The 21,831-nt window shown below is 41.8% G+C and overlaps 1 protein-coding gene across 9 annotated transcripts in view; it reads right to left on the reverse strand.

Annotated features, from left to right (window-relative positions):
- Nucleotides 1–5,651: 5,651 nt before the first annotated feature.
- Kmt5b (lysine methyltransferase 5B) overlaps nucleotides 5,652–21,831 on the reverse strand; it is a 61,090-nt gene continuing 44,910 nt past the window's right edge. For 5 of the 9 annotated variants that reach the window (XM_021264483.2, XM_004852192.4, XM_013074821.3 and 2 more), the window contains 3 exons: nucleotides 19,041–19,079; nucleotides 17,192–17,388; nucleotides 5,652–9,865 (listed from right to left, as the gene is read on the reverse strand). In XM_021264483.2, coding sequence (XP_021120142.1) covers nucleotides 8,400–9,865; nucleotides 17,192–17,388; nucleotides 19,041–19,079 — 1,702 coding nt within the window. In that variant the 3' untranslated portion in view covers nucleotides 5,652–8,399. Of the gene's footprint in view, nucleotides 9,866–15,966; nucleotides 17,389–19,040; nucleotides 19,080–21,831 lie in introns of those variants that run through there. The other 4 variants (XM_013074822.3, XM_087205401.1, XM_087205402.1 and 1 more) reach the window with 2 other exon arrangements.

Below are 21,831 nucleotides of genomic sequence, written 5' to 3' on the forward strand. Positions count from 1 at the left end.
ACCCTGTCTGCTCTGGTCTCCTGGGAACAGCTGGGCTGAAGTTGGGGCTGGGGGGTGGGAAAGGAGAGCGGACTAGGTGAAGCCAGAGAAAAAGCACAGGCTTTGGCATTTCATGCCCGGAAGCAACAAAAGCAGCCACACACTCTGTGTGGCAGGTGTGGCACTGTACACCTTTCTGCTGTTTTGCTTTGTCCCTAGGAGGTAGACATTGCTGTCACCTCACTTTTACAGACTGGAAACTAAGGCTAGATCGGCAAAGCTGCAGTGTTAAGAGCTGATGGAGGCAGAATTTGCCCAGAGGGCCTCCCCAGGGCCCTTACAGAAGGCCAAAGGCCAGTCCCCCTCCCACACCCACCGTCTTCTGAGGACCACTGGCTGCTCCTGCTCTACCATCCCTTTAAGCCTCTGGACTGGCCACACTGGCCATCTTGGAAGCCACCCTCTCCTTCCTTGTCTTCGAGACTTTGAACACATTCATTGCTTCTCTGTTCCTAGGGTTTCTGAGTTCCTATTCATCCTACCCTTCTTAATCTGTCCTCCTCCATGAAGACTGCTTTGCTTCCTCAGAAGAAAGAGGGGCACCTTCCTCATCCTCCTATTTTTTGTTTGTCTTCTTGAGACAGGGTTTTGCTGTGTAGTTCAGGCTGGCCTTGAACTTACTATGTAGCCTTGGATTTGCAGCAATCCTCCTGCCTCAGCCTCCTGAGTGCCGGGATTACAGGCATTTGCCACCATGCCCTGCTCTTCCTTGTACTTCTATGACATTTCTCACATTCATGTAGCCAAACATTCATCATTCTTGGCTGTTTGTGTACCTGCCTCCCTCCAAGGGCCCAGCTGAGGCTCTTGAAAAAAGGGCTAGGTTTAAGTCATCCCTATAGTGTGCCCAGCACCTAGTTGGCACTCAAACAAGGAAGGCTGTCAAGGAAGCAGATGAATCCAGAGAGGCACATGGAAGCAGGAGAGGAGCAGAGGTGGCACTGTGTCTTCAGGTACTGGGCTGACAGAAGCCTGGCCAGAGGAAGAAAGAACTGAAATGGTTTTGTGCCCAGGGAACAGGGGACAGGATCCCCACCAGGGGGCGTGTGGAAGCTGGCGTGAACCAATGTCAGCTGCACAGGCAGAGGTTGGAGGCAGAAAGGAGAGCCCTGCCCAAGAGGTGCCTGAGGTGCCCGGTGCAGATCGTCAAGGTGGACACACTGCTGGCCAAGGCATCAGGCCCAGGCAAGGGGCTTCTCGGCACGCTCTCACTTGGTCTTCAGCAGTCAGACCCAGTGAGATGCCAGCAGTGACCCAGGCTCAGCCCCTCTGTTGCACCTGGAGGTCGGTGAGGCCTTGTGCTATTCACCCTCCAGCCCCTGAAGGAAAATGTGGTGTGACTGGGAAGGGGAGGCCACAGGAAGAGCTACTCAGTTTATGGGAAGAGTTTGCCCTGGGGAGAGGCTTCCCTCCAGCTCCCTACAGCTGGAAGAAAACTAGTCCAAGATTTTCCCTGCCTGTTGTTTCTACTCACTTCCAGTCAGTGTCTGGCTCCTGGTCCAACGAGGCAGCTGTGACACAGCCAAGATTCTCAGGGGAGCAGACACATCAGCAGCGGTGAAAGTGACCGGCTCAGCAGATGGGCCCCTAGGAGTTACATCCATGTTTGGAGAGCTCTGCTTCCCATTCATGTAATTATAGGGTCCAAAGTGTCCTGTGAGAGAAAAGTTGATCCCAGGGGTGACAATTACCTTTCAGAGGCTCACCCAGACATCCTCTCTGATCAAACACCTATTCCTTTGCCCTAAGGAGCACATCTGTGTCAGGTCACCTTTGAAATCATGAGTCCAGGAGCTGGGCAGCTAGAAGAAACCTTGGATTTGTCTTTGTCCCTGCTGCTGGTGTTCCACTCACTTTCAGATAAAGGGGCGTCCACATTCTTCCAGGGTGGCCCGGGCCTGCAGCTCTCATGAGATGGGCTGAGCTCTGCCAGTGGCACCACTACCACTTTTCAGGTGCTGTAAGGATGTCTGGCCAATGACCATGGCCCCCCTGGCTCATTTATGCCATAACCTTGGTACAGATTCCCCTGGCCATTCCCAGCTGCATGGAAAGCAGGTAAACCATGTGCAGTTTGCTGGTGCATTTGGGAGCCTGAGGCAGGAGGACTATGAGTTCAAGGCCAGCCTGGCTACACAGCAATACCTTGTCTCAAAACAAAGAAAGTAGGACTGGGGATTTAGCTCAGTGGCACCGAGTCTTTCTCATAATTGCAAGGTCCTGAGTTCAATCCCCAGTACCGAGAAAAAAAAAAAAAAAACACAACAAAGTAAAACACAGTGGTTCCTAGTTGTTACCAAGGGAATTTTTAGAGGTGGGCTTCCAGAACTGCCCAGGGTAGCTCAGGCAGAGCCTGTGCCTACAGTGGCTCTGCCGCTGACTACTCACTGTGTGGCCTTGGGCAGGATGTCAAGTCCTTGTTCCTTATAAACACACCGACAAGCTGGGCACAGTGGTGCACTCCTGTAATCCCAGCACCCTGAAAGGCTGAGGTAGGAGGGTCCTTAGCAATTTATGAGACTGTCTCAAAGTAAAACATAAAAATAAGGGCCGGAGACATAGCTCAGCATAAAGGCCCTGGGTTCAATCCTCAGAACCATGAAAACAAAAATGAAACAAAATCCACCCCCCCACCCCCCCAAAATAACAGAGGTGGCCACCATCCTAGCAGGCCATCTCCTCTGCCTGTCACACACATACCCAGCTTGTCTGGCTGTGTCGGGGGCATGGTGCCAAATGCTCTGGAGGCCCTCTGTGAAGGATGGCTGTGTCACACCAGCATCCTGTTCTTCCAGAACCATGACCACTGCATTGCTAGGGGCATTGTCAGAAATGCAACCCTTCAGAGCTGCAGAACCTGCCTTCTGACCCTGTCTTCTCCATTTGCTCATTCCATGATTGCTTAGTGGTTCTCTGACCAACAGAGAAAGAGAGAGAGAGAGAGAGAGAGAGAGAGAGAGAGAGAGAGAGAGAGAGAGAGAGAGAGAGAGAGAGAGAGAGAGAGGTCCCTGCCTTGTGCCTCTGCCTTCAACCCACTGAGCTCACAAACTCATCTTCTGTTTCGTGATGTGTATGCATGCATAGGTCTCCATTCAACCCTTCTGCCAGCCTCAACTGTACTCCCTCCTGCTCCATCCCCCACCTCCTGTGGCCCCTTGTCTGGCCAGAGAGGCTCACGTCTGTGGGGAGAAGTGCTACCCCGAGCCTGAGCCCCCAGTCACCTAGGACACAGGTGCTGGAAGGTTATGGGTAAATATTTCCTTAATGAATTATACTGTTTCTAACGTCACCTTGCCTTCCCATTCTTGATTTCATATCTCCATCCTGTTCCCCAATCCTTGGGGCTCTCATCTGACTCTCCAATGACATCACCTCCTTTTTATGGATACAACTTCATGTGGACTGGCTCCTCCACCACACCCAGAAGGCTCTTTTCCTCCTGGAAGATGGATGGATACCCCTAAGACCCCTATGTGCCCCAACTCTGAATGACTCCTTCCCTCCCCTTTTGGGAATACGACACCCCATGGAAGCTTCCCATGTCCCAGGTTATACCACTTGTCCTTTTGATAAAGTTATCTACCTCTGCTCCCAGCTGCTAGCCGTTCTCTACTCTCTCAACTACTGGCTGTGCTCTCCAAAGTCACTAAGGACCGGTGGCCTTGTGCAGCCCACCCTCCTTTCCTGTCTGTGTGGGAGGCCCAGGCTGTCCTCAGCCCTCCCTCCCTAGGTCCTTCCCCTTCAGCTTTTCCCCCCTAGTATTGGGGATTGAACCTAGGCTCTTACACTGTACTATATCTTTACTCCTTAAAAAAATTTTTTTTTTGTACTGGGGACCAAACTCAGGACCTTGTGCTTGCGAGGCAGGCAGCAGTACCACTGAGCTAAATCCCCGGCCTCCTTTAAAAATTTTTTAAAGACGGGGTCTTGCTAAGTTACCCAGGCTGGACTTGAACTTGTGATTTTTTTCTGCCTTGGCCTTCTGAACCACCAGGCTTGGCTCTCCTCAGGTTTGATTCAAATTCTGCCTCCCCAACCCCAAATACCTAACATATATTCCACACCTATTTGAGAAATGTGACTTTACTCTTGCTACCTTAGACCTCCCTGCTCAGAGTCTCAAGACTGGGGCCAGCACCCTAGGTGTGAACAGATTACCAGAGTTCTGCTTTCCCTTAGACAGCAGACCTATGGGGGAGGCTGCCCCAGGGGATAAATGTTATTGTCTACATTAGCTTAGCAGAAAAGCTCAGATTTGATGTGGGCATAGGGTCTGATAATGGAGTGACTTTAGAATGTGACGAAAGCCATCTTTATGAGCCCACAGTCTGTCTTCTGTTTTTAGCATGGGAGCTTTACAGCGGTTCCTATGAATATATAGGTGCAAGAAGTGGGGAGGGGGCATCATTGGTAGCCAACCCCTTTCCCAATCCTGGATGTCACACACCTACCCCTTTTTACCAACCCTGCTGCTCTTTCTGAGGAATCCAAATTCACTCGGGCTCCATCACTAGCAAACACAAGCAATGCCCAGGTGCTCAGGACATCAAGAGAGGCAGTAGAAAGCTGGGAACCTTTTCTCCTTCCTGTGCATGCTACGGTCAAACTTACCTTCACCCTAGGGCTTCAAAAGTATCGGCGGGGGGGGGGGGGCGCAGAGATTTAGCTCAGTGGCACCACATGTGTCTTGCAAGCACAAGGTCCTGAGTTTGATCCCCAGTACTGAGGGGAAAGAAAAAGTGTCAGAGGTGGGCAGCTTATTGGTACCTTGCTCTGCTACTATTTTGCTGCAGGTACTTGACAGAGTACATGTTGGTAAAAGAAAGCTTGTATTTGAGAAACAAGTCACACAAGGGTTCTGAGCAGTATGTTGCAAACTGCCATTGGCTACTAGCAAGGAGAGAAAACCTGAGCTGCCATATAAGCCACCTGAGTGTTTAACAGCATGCACATTTTAGCCTGTTCTAGATGGGCAACCCATCACTGGGTGGGTGTGTCACTAGCTTGACCTACACCACTCACTCTGTCCTCACCAGGAGGGGATGCAGTTTGTCCTCAACCTTAACAGGGCTCCACCAACTAGTGACCTAGAAGACAGCCAGGTGCTAGGAAAAGAACTTTGGAGCCCAGAGTTTGCTCAGGGGTATGCAGGTGTTGCCAAGCTTGGCAAATTTGGGGTTCATGATTCCTATGCCAGTCCAATTTCAAGGTTTTGCAATAGTAAATGGGAATATAAAGGACTCACAAGAGTGCTGGATCTACATTCTATCCAGTATGTTGAGGGAAAATCCAAGTAACCGGGAAGCATTAATAACCAGGTTGCAAAGGCCCCAATTTTTTTTTTTTCTTTTGAGATAAGGTCTCACTATGTAGCCCAGCTGGCCTCCAACTTGCAGTGATCTTCCTGCCTCAGCCTCCCCAGTGCTGAGATTACAGAAGTGTGAAAGCAGCCTCCCTATCCTCTCTCACAGCGTGGCCCAAGGGACAGAGAACTCAACAGCTGCAGCTACTGAAAAGCTTAGAAACCTAGTCTACAACTTGCTTCATATGAACACTTTGTGGACAAAGTGACTTTTCTCAGATACAATGAACACTGGCCAAATTGTTTTAATTTCCGAATTTATTAAAATGATTAACCTCAATACTGCAAGTGCATGTACAAAATATTTGTAAAAAATGTTTTTAATGAAACGTTAAAGAACTTACCTCAAATGCTGAAAAAGTCCTTTTTCATTCTTTCAGTACAAGGAATACATTGTATCTCAAAAGTATTACAACTCAGCAAAACAATTTAAAACAGTAATTTGAAAAATGATTGAAAATTGAATACTTTACATATATTTCTATGATCATTTCCTAATTATTACAATGCCAAAAATGTTACCAATCATTGCATAAGCTCAAGCTAAAGTTTTATTGAATGCAACCTCTTCCAACTGATCAAGAGTGTGTGGGTTTCACCATTCCCACATGGTGAAGTTCTACAGCAGATCAAGAACAGTTCCGAGGCCCCTACCTTTAGAAACGGAAATTAAGTTTCCTTAGAAGGCATCAGCAGAGGCTGCTGAGTGCTTGTGCATACCGACTCCTGAGAGGCAGTGACCTGTCACCAAATGTCACTGCTCTGAGACCCATGGGAAGGTCAGCCCCAAAAGATGAGGCCACAATAAAATTAAAAAATCATAAATAAGTTACTAAAATTAAGCTTAAAAGTGGAGAAAAATGGGAAATGTGTTTTTATTTCTGCCTTAAGACTGAAATTCCTGAAATGGCTATTGTTGTATTCAAAGAAAGTCAAGATTTAGTCTCTGAACATCTTCAAAACACCCTCAAGCAAAGGTGGGAATGAGAAGTGACCCACAGGCTTTGGCGACACTCCAGAGTGTCCACCTTCATCTCTGGTAGTGTCTCATGCTTCTGTGAGGGGACCCTGTCCCCTTGAACAGGACTGGACATATCTGTCAAGTGCTCTAGGTGCCTCAGGATGGGAGCTCCTGAGACCATGTGGGGCTGCCCCACTTCATAAACTGCAGCAAAAAGGGGTGTGTGTGGAGGAGTCTACCTATCACCTGCTTCCAAATTAATACCTGAGGATCAGACTGCACGGTAACATACAAGCATGAGACTACATAGGACTACAGAAGGAATTCTTTACAGAACCTAACAAACTTTTATGAATCTTACTACTTTCTATTTGGAACCTACTGGTAATACTTTTAAGGAACTTTAAATAATGTTCCCCAAACCTGGAAACTGGTTAAGTATCAATTATTTAAGCATTCAGGTTTTTTCCATTGGACTTTTCATTACCTGCAGATTCCTTTTAAGATGTTAAGACATGGGCTACTTTTCTATAGACATTATATGGACCCCTAAATTGATTTTACTTAGGACCACTGTATATCTGAAAACACATGTACACATTTCCCAGTAAATAGAGACCTACTGGTGTCAAACACCTGTTACAGATTTATATTTCCAAATTCTTTGAGTTGTAAAATAATCCAGAAAAATGAAAGAGCCTCGTATTGAACATAAAGTAGTAATCAAATTTGATCATTAAGTTACTTAAAATTAATTTCTCTTCTGAAAGTGCTTAAAAAACAAATTAAATCTGACTCCTCTTTTTGATTAACTGACAATATAATCAAAACATCTTTGATATTTTCTTAATAAACTAACATAAGCCAAGAACTCCCACTGATGCAGTGCTTAAAACTATATATTTATAATTTCCTATTTTATTGGCATGAATATTTCTAAACTTAAAACCTTCCTGGTAAGTTCTTTTAATTTTTTATGACAAAAATTTCTCACAACACACAAATATTTACAACATATACATCATTTTCAGCTCTTTACACTGAATCCCAAAGACAAACATTTTTATAGGTTACCACAGAACAAAAGCTGTGACTCATGTTTTTATTTCATAAACTATTATAAGTTAAAATGAATAGATTTTTTAATATTCCTTGTAGCATTTTACAAGTGCAACAGAAAACTTGAAGAACCAAATTAAGATATAGCTGTAGTTCATTAGATCAACGTTGCTTGTTGTCATCACATTGTTCACAGCAAATTTTTGAAAAAATAAGCACCAATCATTCTTGCAAAGAACAATTTTATCTAAAAGGATTGAAAAGTGTTAAATACAAGGTCTTTAATTTATATGACAAGCAATAAATATGCTGTTTTGAAACTCATCCTGAACACTGCTAACCTCGTACATATAATGTACTGAAAAGTGAGTTGTCACACATGTAATTTGTTTTTAAAGAAACCAATTTTGACTTCCAACCAATGTTTTGCTATGTTAACAAAGGCCACAAACAATACACCCAGGCCAGCAAAACAGTGTGAAACTGACAAAATTCCAAGGAGAAAACATCTAGCAAATAAATCAAAAAGCCAAAGATAATTGCTGGTGATATTAGCATATACTAGAAACCTTAATATGGTGCTACTATGATTTGTTTTAAATTATTGTTTAGTCATATATTAAAGAGCCAGCTGATGCTCTCAAAGTTTTAAAAAAATTGTGTAGCCACATTATTGTTTCAACGTCCTGTGTGGAAAGTTGCTATCACTGTACAATTTTGCTGGAGCCTTTATTTTACAATAGGCCTTTAACTCTAGCTCAGAATTGCACATAAGAAGGCTATTTAAAAAGTACAATAAAAATTTGCACAAATCAGACTTAGGAAGTCAGTACACTGTACACTTTCTACAGTATTATGCTGATAAGTGAAGAGACAATAGAAGTGCTGCCACTAAAATGGTTCAGTTGAGGAATAACTGACTGGAATTTTTTTTATTTTTTTAAAGTAGTTATCTCAGGTCAAATTAAGACCAAGAGCTTATGCATTAAGCCTTAATGACTGATCTTCTCTTCTTCTTGAAGAAATGTCAATATCTATAGAGTCTTTCCCAACTATTAGCCTCAGTCGCTTAGCCGGAGGAAGAGGAATAAAGTCGTCTTCAAAGTCATCGTCATAGTCATCCTCCTCTTCATCTCCCTCTGAAGAGGAGGACTCATCTGTGCTTTCTTCCTCGTACTGACTGTAGTCATCCATTTCCATCTGAGACTCCAGGAGAGAAAGTGTATCACTACAGCACATGCCATTTTCGTGGAGCCCTTCCGTATAGGACCCCCTACTTTCCTCGTCCCGTTTTAGCTGGATTTTTAACTTTGTAGAGCTACTGCCTGATCCTGAGTTAAATCCATTATTAAGCTTTGCTACATAGAGATTATTATCATTTTCATGGTCTTTACTTAATTTGATGCTTATTTTTGAAGAATTCATCCCATCATTCTCTTGGTCATTTGTTTTGCTGCTGCTATCATGACGCCTGCGCAGAGTCAATTTTGGAATCCCAGAATTATTTTCTAGGATTAGCTGTGCATCATACCTTGTGATTCGCCTCTTCTTTTTACTTTTTGCAGTTCTAAAGCTCTCTTTTGTTTTGAAGCCATCAGATGTAACAATTGAACAGCCAACAGGGGAAGGAGCACAGTCTGTATAGCTCACAGGAACCCCAACCGTGCCACTGGGCTCACCCTGGTCAGAAAGGGGCCCCACCAAATCTGGCACCACACTGTCTTTTCCAGGGGAATCATGTCCCAGAGTGGATTCCTCTATTTTTGAGAACTGTTTCACAAGTTTTCCTTGTCGTGACTTCTTTCTGGATACACTAGGATCACTCTTATGACACTTGGCTTCCCCTTCCTGTGCAGTCTCATGAGCCAGTTCTTCCTGCACCACGGGGGCTGGATGCTCACCACTGTCTGGGAAAGGCTCAGTCATGCTGTTTTTATAGCCATCCAACACGTTTGGTTCCAGCTTGATGTCAGAGGCCTCCTTCGGATTTGTTCTCGTCCTCATTGAGCGCCTGGTTATGTAGGTGCAGGGCGAGCTGTTGCCCTGCGAGTGAGCACCTCTCCCAGGATTTTGTCTGTGTTCTCTGGCCGCATGTCTAGTCAAGCACCTGCTGGCAGCTGCAGCCTGGACTGGTCCCTCTGTCTCATCTTTTTTAATGGGCAAATTTTTATATAGGATGACTTTAGGCTCTTTAAGTACTAAGTTTCCCATTTCGAGTTTTCTTGAATTATTCTTTTGCTCCAGCCGCTTGCAGTGATTTCTGAGTTTTATTTTTGAAAGTAAAGGCTTTATAGGCTTTTTCAGTTTCTTTGGTACCCTGGAATTATTCATATGAGTTAGCTTAGATGAGGTAGAAGAAGAAGCAGGAATTCTTGATATGGATTGCCTTGTTAACGTTCTGCTCTTGCTATTCTTTTTTACAACTGAAGGTTTTCGGTTAGAAGCTGTAAGGTGCAGGAGGGAAAAGGATGAAAAAGTTTGGTAATATGATAGTGCTCAACAAAATAATGCCTCAGAGTAGGCTAACAACTATGAAATGTTTACACTATACACACGTGGGAAACAGACCCCAGTTCCAATTCCGCCAGCACACAAGTCTTTTCACTGCCTCTAAGTTCTCTCTTGAGTTGACAGGACATCTGTTCATGTTCCTGGTAAACAATCATTCTTTTTTGTGTTTTCAGACAGGTAGTCCAGTCTGGCCTCGAATTCGTGGTGATTCTCCTGCCTCAGCCTCCTGAGTACTGGGATTACAGGCATGCACCACCATGCCTGGCTATCCAGGTAAATAAACTTATAGTTAAAGAGCTCTCACCATGGCAGGGGTTGAGAGTTCACTTTAAGCTTCTTCAGTTGTCAGGATGTTGGCCTAAACTAAGTACTTCTCTTCCAATTTATGAATTTTCTTACATAAAAGATTTGGAGGAGATGGGTGTGATACCACACATCTATAATCCTAGCACTCTGGGAGGCTGAGGAAGGAGGATCGTAAGTTTCAGACCAGCTTGGGGAATTCAGTGACTTAGCAAGATTCTGTCTCAAAAGTAAAAAAATTTTAAAGAAAGGGTTGGGGAGCCCACTGCAAAGGCCTTGGGTTCAATCCTCAGTACTGGAGTCAATCAACCAATCATAATCAAAAAGGAAAGATAAGTAAAAATAATAGTTTTTCTTTCACAAATTCTTAAAAATAATTTTATTTCTTTTTATTCTATTACTATCATCATCATCATCATCATCTTTTGTGATGCTGGGGACTGAACAAGGGCCTTTCCCATGGTAGCCAAGTCCTACCACTGAGCCATAACCCCAGCTCTAAAATTATCACTTTAAATATGCTGCTAAAATCCATTACTCATTTATTCCAAGTATGTTACATGGCTAGTAATGTAGAAGGAAAATATATTACTGAAGGTTCTAGGAGAGAAATTCTATCACAATGGCTTTAAACAAGGAAAACAGATCCAATGAACCATATATTGTCATTCCCAATGAATATTTGCCAAAAAAGTACTACACTATTATAAGCTGTTTGCCCACTTCAACCGTGTGGACCAGAAGAGACAATGGTTCTGCTGATGCCAATGCACTGGATGAAGCATGCAGCCAGAAACACACGCTCTCATGATAATAGAAGGTCCAACTGCTGCCTTCCAGGACAGCAATACATAAAAGTTGCATGGCTCCAGATGGTAATACAACCTGTGGACTAAGGTGACCACTGAATGGGCTTTTCAGACAGCCCACTACATGGCTCTGGCTTACGCTGGTCCTGCAGTGTCTGACCTTGCCGTTAATTTTGTTGTCTTTTTCTCTAAGCTTACATTATGGACTATTATCTATAAGGTTTTACATCAGTCAGTTTTTTAATTAGTTTCCTCATTTCCCAGTCCAAAAAACTCCCAAAACCCCAAACAAAAAACCCCTCTCCCTTATTAAAAATAAACAACAGAAACTTCAAAAATCATTCAGTAGGAAAGCTGTGATAACCAATTTCCACTCAAAACAGAAAATGGGGATGAAAACCATGACTAAGGCTAAGGCCAGCAGCTTGCCCAATTGGGGACTAGGAGCCTTCCCACATGCCCGATGGCTGCCTGGGCAACTGTCATTCCTTCTGCACAGCTAAGCAAGAAAGTTATCATTAGTTTGTATTGAGAGAGAGGAGCAAGAATGTAAAACAAGCATTCCAGAACTATCATACCACCAAGAATAGAAGGCTCTGTACTTAGGCTTGCTCATAAATAACTTCAGGCCATCCAAACTAGCAGAATTCACAGCAATGAGCTCCACTGACTGATCCAAGAATAAATACACGTACTCATGTGGGCTGTTACTAAGGAGGCAACTCAATTTTAGAATAGCTGGAGGAGTGAAGTTAGGATACTATTCAATTTGAGGACAAGTGATTTATTATGAATGGGAATTATGCAGAACTACCTGCTCAAGATTATTCCTTAAAATATTGGGGCATTTAGAGATTATTTTTCCTCTAATATGATTAAACACAGGGGCTTATGTAAGGTAGTCAAACACTCTTATCACTGAGCTATATTCCCAGCCCTTTTTTTTTTTTCTAAATTTTGAGACAGGGTCTTGCTAAGTCGCCCAGGCTGATTTCAAACTTGAGATCCTTCTGTGTAGCTGCAATTACAGGTGTCCCACTGTGGCTAGCTTGGGGAATTCTTTAGCAGAGAATGCTCTGTAAGACTTGCCTACAAACTGGAATAGATTAGTTGTCCACTTAGACATTCGTTAGTATTCTGGTTGTTGCCAGACAAAATCCAAGTAAGGACTGCAACTGTTTGGCTGCCATTTGCCTGCTTGTCTCAGATGTAGCTATAAGGATCCTTTGCTGATCTTATGCCTCTATGATGCTTAGTAGCTCCTAACCTTTCAGTTTTCCTCTTCCATACTGTTGCTATGCACCTGCTCTCACCTCTACACCATGACCACACATAAGTCATGTTCTCATCAGCATCCCTATGCAATCTGGATCCAGCCCCTCCAAGCAGCCTCCAATCTGACAACCTCATCAGGAAATCCAGTGTGTATTTTTCAGCCCACTCTTTTTCTTTAAATGTGACACCAATAGCCATTTTCTTGAGAAATGCCCCCTCCCTGGGCCATGAGAGAGCACTCTCTTGGTTTTCCCTCTCCTTACTCAGCATTCCTCCATCTACCTGAGAATATCAATCCTTCAGATCTGCTGCTCTGACCCCCTGGAAGCTTCAGATTATCTGGGTGATAAGCATTTACTTACCCTAGCTATTACCACTTTCATGCCAACAGTTCCTTAGCCACTTTCTCTATTGCAATTCTCCCCTACATTACAGATCTCAGTAACCAAATGCCAAATTCTCGTATGTCTGCCTACTCAATGTGCCTGCACTGAGCGATCAAACCTCTGGCAGCTTGAGTTCATCTCACGGGTAACACAGCAGACCAACTTCCCAGATGCCCCAGAGGAGGCCAGAGGCCATTCTTGATTCTTCCTTTCCTAACTGCCTCACCCATTCAATTGCCAGGACACCTGTCCTATGGGGCCTGGCAATGTCACTGGAACTTAGCTGCTTCTGCCTCAAATGTTACAACCTCCTGCCTAAACTATGGTTCTTTCCCTGTCTCTATTGCTTTTCCAATAGTTCATTCTCATCCATGTAGCCCAAAAGATTTCCATTCTGTCACTTTTGAGCTTAAACCTTTTAATTAGCCTGATGCCCTAAGAATTAAGTCCAAAATGTTAAACCATGATTTCATCCCTTCTTCATCCACTGCAGTCATGATGAGCTTTACTTGAAGTCCTTCACTTGCACATGCACATGTGTGAAAGTCCCTCCACTTTGAATATGCTTCACCTGGACAACTTCTCATCCCAGTTAAGCCTCAGCTTGGGCAGTGCCTGCTTCAGGGAGCCTTTCATGACTGCCTCTTAGAATGCAGGATACCCTTCCTGTGTATACTCACAGTACCCAACATTCTCCTTGCTTAGCATTTGTTTTAACCCATTCTTTCTCCCAAAATATCCATTGTTGACAGCAGTGTCAACCACTAACAAAGCATTTGTGTTTTGTGCCTAAACTCATCACAAAACGGACTATAGTTGATGCCACATGAGATTCTATTTACGTATTTGTATAATTATCAATGTATTCTTGTTTGGAAACATTATCTCATCAAAAGCCCAGTCAAAAGATAAGCTGACCAAATTAAAGGCTGAAAACTCAGATAAACCAGGCAAGAGGAACATGAGACATGGAGAGTCCACTCAAGTGCCACCTGTCCAAAACAATGTACATTTTTGGGGGGAGCTTGCAGAGGGATTTCTGTGACAGGCTGAAGGAGGAAGTCAGTGGCCACAAAGACAAACTAAAAGTTAACTGTGGATTTACAAAGTGTATCAAGAGACTAAGGTTTCTGCCATCAGTGGAGTTAAGATTTGCCTGTGGTTATCCTTGCTTCCGTACTCATTTATCCTGTGTAATTACCTTTCCCTAGTAGCCTGGACAAATCCCACAGAATAGGCCCGGACAGTAGCTGAGGTGGAGGTACATATTCCTAGCAACTGCTATGAGCTAGGTGCTGTGCAAAATGGCCACATTAGGATGGCCTGGAAGTGTGTGCTGTTTCATCTCCGTGAAAAACACCTCTTCAAGGACTACTGCGCCCAAGATCATCTATCTCCTGGGCAGCATGATGGGCTGCACTGAGGTCTATGGCTTAAGATCATAAGTTCTTATTCACTCTGTGATGCTACCTGAAGGCTTATCACAGAATTATTATGGTGCCAGTCCCAACTCATGAGTAACAGATCCACTGAATGGCCATCATGCTCATTTGAAGGTATTATCAGAATCATCAGTAGCATCTAGACTTATAGTCATATGGAAGAGCTGCAAAAGGACACCGAAGCATTCTCAAGCACTCAGGGTGCACTGGAAATGCATACTAACTACATGAGCCAAGATAATACAAGGCTCATTCAAAGTTAAGCATCTTCAGAACTCAAAAATTCAGAAAACCCCCAATAAGACTTTAAAGACCTCAGTCTCCAGGAGTTAACTAGGTAGATGTAAGCAGCCTTCACCTGATGTGACAGACTGGCAGCAACTAACTGGAACCAGGATGCTGAGAAGACTTTCAAAGCATCCCACAAGCTTACAGAAGGGAGTACAGGTAACTGCAGACAGCATTGCTTGGAGAGTGAGAAAGGGCAGCCTAGCCTCCATGTCTAGGAGAGCTGCTCCTTAGTTAAGACAGACTGAGTCTACTAGCCCTATCATCTGGATCCTGTGCTGTTGTGACACTTTCAGTGACTGTGTCCAGACATTTAGGGACTGTTGGAGAGCCTTCAGGTCTCACACTCTGTATCACAGCATTAACTACAGAAAGTTACTAAGCCAGTGAGGCAAGGGAATGAAGAATTAGAATCTCCAAAAGTGACACTGTAATTCAGATATGTGGACAGAGCTGGGGTTTTTGTCATCACTCTCAGATGCTAAAGAAAAAGTCAGATTGGAGTTCCCAATATACCTTCCAAAAAAAAAGGGCCTGTATGGAAGAAATAATTTCTCTTCTGACTAGGCAGAAGAGAAATGGTTCTTTATACATGTTCAAAGAAAGTAGTTCCTCTATTGGCTGCTAAATCCTAAATGAAGTGCAAGGAAGATGAGCAGCCAGGCAAATAAAAAAGTCCACACCTACATACACAATGCATGCCCACCTCCCCTGGCAACTCCAGCTTTTCTCCAGCTGTGGTTTCAAAAAGCCTTTCTTTTTTTAAAAAAAGGGATATGATTCAGACAAAAACATCAAAATACAGCTTAAGAATACTTGTAAGAACTAGAGAAAACCCTACGTGAACATGATTTAACACACAATGGTCTCAAGACTGGTGAAACCTCAGCTTCACAGTACTGAGCCACATCTATCAACTCTGTTCCGGTTAGTTACACCAACCCTCATATTACCTTGAACAATTATGCTGCAGGAAGGTTAATTTGGATAAAGCAAGTGCTCCAATATAAGCAGTCACTGGAAAGTTCTGGCTTTCTGTTTTTTAGTGCTGAGATTATAGCTAAAAGGGGTTATTCCTTCCCTCTAAACTTGAGAAAATGGTGTGTTCATCTACTCTGCAGTTACTTGTGCACTTGTTGCTTAGGCATAAGTTCCCTGAGAAAGGGGCCTGAATCTCATACATTTCTGCATCTCCAGTGACTAGCAGACTTTAAATTAAGCAGTTGGTTTAGTAATATTTCCTAGATGGTTACATATTAGTACACTCAACGTCTTCCAAAAAGTATTTGTATTTTGACCTTTACAAATAAATGGTGTACTGAGCTCAGGATCAATACACTAGTAAATAAAATTAATGCACAAAAAAGCAAAATACTCTCCTGTATATCACAGAGCTAGTCCCTGGTGGCAGCTCTGGGTCTTTCTCATGTATGGCTGGCAGCTGGCACTTAAGTGTTTTTATGTAAGCATTTGTAAAATGGGCTTCACAAGTCTCCAGTTTCACCAAGGAACCAGACTCAGAAAGCAAATGTTCATTACGCTGCATTTATTATCAGAATCAACAGTAAACAGTGAAGGATGGACTAACTTTTTTGTTGTTCACTTTGGACATTAACTAAAAAGTTTGGGCTAGAACTATACTATTACTTTTATACTACAGAGGTTACATGTGGCCTCTGACTCCCAGTAGCAGGTAAATTCAGGAATCCACAGCAGTAACATTCACCATCATGTGAGATACCCTTCTTCAGGATTTTCTGTAGGGGAAGGGAACACCCAATACTGGGCTGAAAACATATGAAGGCAGGAAGAGAGCCTGAAATAACCAGCACCTCAGAAGTCTCACCGACATTAGAGTGCCAGCCTAGACAGACTTTGGGGACCACCAATTTAAACCTTTCTAACACTGTCTCTGTCAGAGACAAGTCAGATAGGAGAGCCTGCTGCTGTAGTGGCACCTAGACAGCCCTGGTGTTACCCAGATGAACGACCGTAGCATCAGAAGTTTCAGTACTTCAAAGCTCCATAAACATGATGTGCTGTTCTTTGCCCGCTTAGGTTTTCTTCTCTTCCTTTTCTCTTTATTCTTCATTTTCTTTTTCCAGTTTCCATTAGATCTTGCCCTCCCCCACTAGCCCCTCCACATTGGTATCTCAAAACTTGCTTCGTTCTCATCTTTCTTGCTACTTTCTGTAGTGGTTAATACAATATGCCGTAACACAGCCACATATTCAAATGCTTCTCTAGCAGAATTCTGAGTCTATGAACTGGTGGTTTGGTGAATTGGGTCAGTTCATTTTTAAAAATGTAAACAAACAATAAAAAGGTAGAAGACTTGAAGCCAGAAGCTATGAACTCCTAAATCCATCATCTATTTCTAGCAGACTGGCTAGACACTGGACATATATGAGCCTGTGTAATTCTACCTAGTTTCCTGTCTTCTGGCAGGGCCTGCTGACACCATTACAAGTGTCACTAACACCTTAAAAACGCTTTTCTCTAACATATGACTGTGGAATATATGATGAAGAATTCAATTCCAGTTACCAAGTATTAAAAAAGGAAGTCTAAAGTATGGCATTGAATGTGAAGGTGAAATACACACTGTGCTCTGTACTCAAAGCATTTCTAGAACCTTGTGTAAGTCCCAGTTTCTCTCAATATTTAGAAGTTCACAAGTACTGAAGCATGCTTTAGAAAGCAAATTGTGTGAAAATACTTTTTAAAAAGTATCTTATCAAATCTCCCTTACTTACTTGCATTGTTTTTTTCCTGAGTGGTATCTGCATCAGTGTTAGAGCTGACAGACTGACTGTCTGAATTTTTGCTGCTGTCACCTAACTTTTTAAGCCTATTTAAGCGTTTATCTGTTTCTCTGAGTCCATATTTGCTATTGATAACAGGAGCAGGCGCAGGCAGTCCTACTCTGGATTTAAAAGCACCAGTTCCCCGTCTGAAAGAGAAAACACCACAGGTTAAACAAATGGAGTATGTGCATTTACTCACAATAAAAGTGGACTCAGCCACTTCAAGTTAATGGTGATGAGGCCTCAATTATCACCGCCACGTCTAGAATTCTCAAAAGAAATCAAGAATGTATCTGATAAAAATAACTTTGCCTATGAAAAACTGGAATTTCATGTGTAGATAATAATAAGTAACAAAATCTTCAACTTAAAAAAAATTACTGGCACAATAGTTAGGTCTAAACTATAATCTTAAAAAACCCACGTTAATTACTTTTCTGCTTTGTTCTGTACAATTTAACACTATATTAATGAATATTAAGTAGGAATTTTTTGGGCTGGGGATTTAGCTCAGTGGTTCTGCCACCTGCCTAGCAAACGCAACAACCCGAGTTTGGGCCCTGGTACCCCCCGCACCCCCAAAGAAGGAATTTTTTAAAAGCATAGAATTTGCGCAAATTAAGTCATTACCTAGAGCTTAATGCTAGAAACAAACAAATTATAACTGAAATTCTATGTAAAAGGTGATACTATTATTAGTAAAAATCTGTCTCCTGGAAAAATAAAAACTGTTAAATAATTTCTTTAAATTCTGAAATAAACATGAATGTTCATAAAAAAGTGTTACTGAATAAAAAATATTTTAAAGATTTGCTTTTATACCAGGTAAGAATGACTTATACCTTGCCTTAACTATATACATTCTAAAGTAAATTTTCTTAAATTTCTCTGATGAATCTAACTTTGATAATCTTTGCTTTAATGAGCTTTTTTTTTTTGGTACTGGGGATCGAACTCAGGTCCTTGTGCTTGCGAGGCAGGTGGCGGAACCACTGAGGTAAATCCCTGGCCTTGGCCTTAGCTTTTTAACAGAAAGTCATATAATACAGCTTCCAAACATGTGGCAAAATTGTAGATGACCTCCATTGTGAAAGCACTATCACCTTCTGCAAGTGCGACATGATTTATTTCTTTCAGAATTTTGGATGATGGAGAAGTAACTTTTCTTTCTCAAGGAATTACTGTGTTTTACATTACGCCAAAGACAACATAAATATTCTTTCTTTACCTACCCCCTTATTTATTTTTTTTGGTACCGGGGATCGAACTTAGGACCTTGCTCTTGCAAGGCAGGCACAGCACCACTGAGCTAAATCCCTGGCCCAAACTACCCCCTTATTTTTAAAAGCTAAGCAGTACAGATTTAAATCTAATTACTTTTGCTACATAAAGATTAACACTGTCTTTTCCACTTTCCTAAATTTAAAATTCTATTTTGATTATAGAGTTATTGTAAAACATAAAAAATATTTGAGAGACTGTTTTAGTTCTTTTTTCAACAGTGTAATAAAGAACCCTTAATTTTCACCAGGGCCAGCAATTAGATAGAGTCCACTCTACTCTAACATACATTTGAACACAATTGTGTAAATCCCAAAGGCTATCTCATTCCACAGTGATTAAGAAAGAAATTATCTTGAAATCCTCGTGTTTTTTAATCTTTTTTAAACAAACTGTAATATTTCTGCAAAGACAGACCATATTTAAAGTGCCCTTAAACACAAATGCTAGTAAGGCCATGAACTGGTATAACCCTAACAGAAAGCAATCTGGCAGTATTTATTAAAAATAAGCATACCCTTTTCCCTGGCAGTCCCATGTGGAGGAGAAATCTACCCTACAGAAATAAGAGCACCAGTTAGTAAAGATTTGGTTTCAAGAGGAGTACAGTAGTTGTGTTGGAATTTTCAGAAATTAGAATCTTTAAAGTAAAACTCTTCCATTTCATTCTTTTTCTTTCTTTCCTTTTTTGAGAAAAGGTTTTGCTATGTAGCCCAGATCAGCCTTCAACTTACTAGGTAGCCCAGGTTCACCTCAAACTTGTGATCTTCTTGCCTCAGTCCGAGTGCTGGGGATTACAGGCATGTGCTTCTACACTCTGCTCTTTTTAAATTTATGACAGTTAATATTTGCTCATGTTTGCTGTAATATGAGAGAAAATCCTAGGAGATACATTATCCACAAAGGAAAAGTTAACAGTATTTCCCAATTGTCCCCACTGTCAGAGCCATAAGCACCCAGTGCCAAGCACCTGCTAACAATGCCTTCTTCCACTCCTTTTCCATGGTCTACACAACTATTTGCATCACCGTTTCTTTTCAAGCAAAGAAAACCAAAATGTAACAATATTAAACATTTACGCAGCAAGTAGTTTTCTTATTACATCATGGACAAATCTGCACTGAATACATGTTTTGAAAGGTGCGTATTTCCACAGAACAAACATGGCATTATTTATTCAATCACTCTTCATTGGTGATTACTGAAACCTGTGTTAAAAATTTTTTTGCACAAACACTTCTGTTAAGCTGCTCTGAAATCCAAATCCTTATTTACTGGTGCTTTATTTCTATAGGAAAAATTTCCTCTTCCATGTGGAACTGGCAAAGAAAAGTATATGCTTATTTTTAATAAATACTGCCAGGTTACTTTCCCTAAGGGTTATAGTAATTCATGGCTCTACTAGAAAGGTAGGGGGTGCCTGTTTTTTCACAATCTCACCAGCAACATACTGTGCTTATATTTTCCGAATGAGTGAAAATAAGTATTGTACTTAATTTTGTCTTAATTTCTTTGTTAACGGATGTTTTTTCTGTGACACATCTCTTCCTCCTTTACCTTTTTTCTATCTTTGTCTCTTCACTCTGAGTTTACAGGAGCTTCTTGTTACTAGATTATAAATTCTCCGCCATATGTGTACTTTTATTTTCTTTCTTTTATTTTCATTTACCTTTGACCTCTCAAATATTTTCAGATTCACCACTTCTTGTCTTATACCCTTGAGATCTTCATTATGCCATGATTAGACATATGTTCTCCTAAATTTTTTTCTAGTAGTTCTATATATTTTAGATGTTTAATCTAAAAGGACTTTATTTTGTATATGATGTTATATGAGTGTCCAATTTTTTTCCCCCAGGAGCATAATGAGTTATAACAACTCATTCATTAAAGAAATTGTTTCCTAATAATATGTATTAAGGTCTCATATACTCTTGCCTCTATTTCAGGATTCTATTCATGTTTGCTCATCTTTGTCTACTTCTGCACCAAAATCATCAAGTTTTAAGTTTTAATATCTATAAAGGAAAAGTCTCTCCTAACAGTCTTTAAAATTTTTTTCTTGGCTATCAAAAGATGTAGTTTCGGGCCGGGGATTTAGCTCAGTGGTTCCGGCGTTTGCCTCACAAGTGCAAGGTCCCGAGTTTGATCCCCAGTACCAACCCCCCCCCCAAAAAAAGATGTAGTTTTATAATTCTTAAAATAGTACTGGGGACTGAACCAGGGCCTTCACACTAAGGTACTCCTCAGCCCATTTTATTCTCATTTTGAGACAGGGTCTCACTAAGTTGCCTACGCTGGGCTCAAACATGTAATTCTCTTGCCTCTGCCTTCCAGAGTAAGTGCATGTATATCCTACCATGACCAACTAACCTGACCATTCGAAAAATAAAATCCTTAAGTCCCAAATAATTTATGTATTAGAGAAGTAATATTTTTATGATTTAAAGTTCTACTGCTAAAATCATATTTTTATTTACATCTTATTTTTGCGGACCGTCATTAGATTTCATTCTTCAAATTAAGAGTGAAATGTGCAATACTTACTTAGGAACATATACTGGTATAGTTATCACCCAGAAACAGGTTTCCAGTGTTGCCTGGACACTATACCCACAGGCCTTGGGATCTCATTCACACTATTCACTCTCTTTCCTCAGAGCTCTTTTCACCTTTCAGCTCTCAAAACACTGTGTATGTGGCTGGAGATGGTGGCGCAGGCCTGTAATCCTAGCACTCAAAAGGCTCACACAGGAGGATTCCCATGAGTTAGAGGTCAGCCTGGGCTACATAATGAGTTTAAAGTCAGTCTGAACGACACAGCAAGACCTTGTCTCAAAACAAAACAAAAACAGCAACAACAAAAAACCACTCTATGTGTCCTTGTCCCTTTCTGACAGCTGGCATTGTGATGGTCTTTTTTTTTTTTTGGTACCGGGGATCAAACTTGGAACCTTGTGCTTGCGAGGCTGGTGGCAGAACCACGGAGCTAAATCCCTGGCCTGTGATGGTCTTGTTTATCCTGCACTAGTGGGTCTATACAAAGTAACTTTTCGGTTAATATCTGATGAATAACTGAATGAGCTCTTTTTACTAGTCTTATCTTCTCAGCTACTATTATGTATAAAGACAAAAAAATTTGAAAATATGCAGCCAATTTTTCAACCAAACTGCTCCAATAGTCTGACAGCCACATCTATTGTTTTGTGGTATGCCATTCCTTTTACACAGGACCTTAATATGCTATTTCTATGTTGGTTTAAAATCCTGAATATGTTAGTTTTTCAGGACAGTTTCAAAAAACTTAT

The sequence above is a fragment of the Heterocephalus glaber genome, unplaced genomic scaffold (assembly GCF_053883595.1).
Source record: "Heterocephalus glaber isolate CG9 unplaced genomic scaffold, H.glaber_assembly_v1.0 deba00000594, whole genome shotgun sequence".
Lineage (NCBI taxonomy): Eukaryota > Metazoa > Chordata > Mammalia > Rodentia > Bathyergidae > Heterocephalus > Heterocephalus glaber.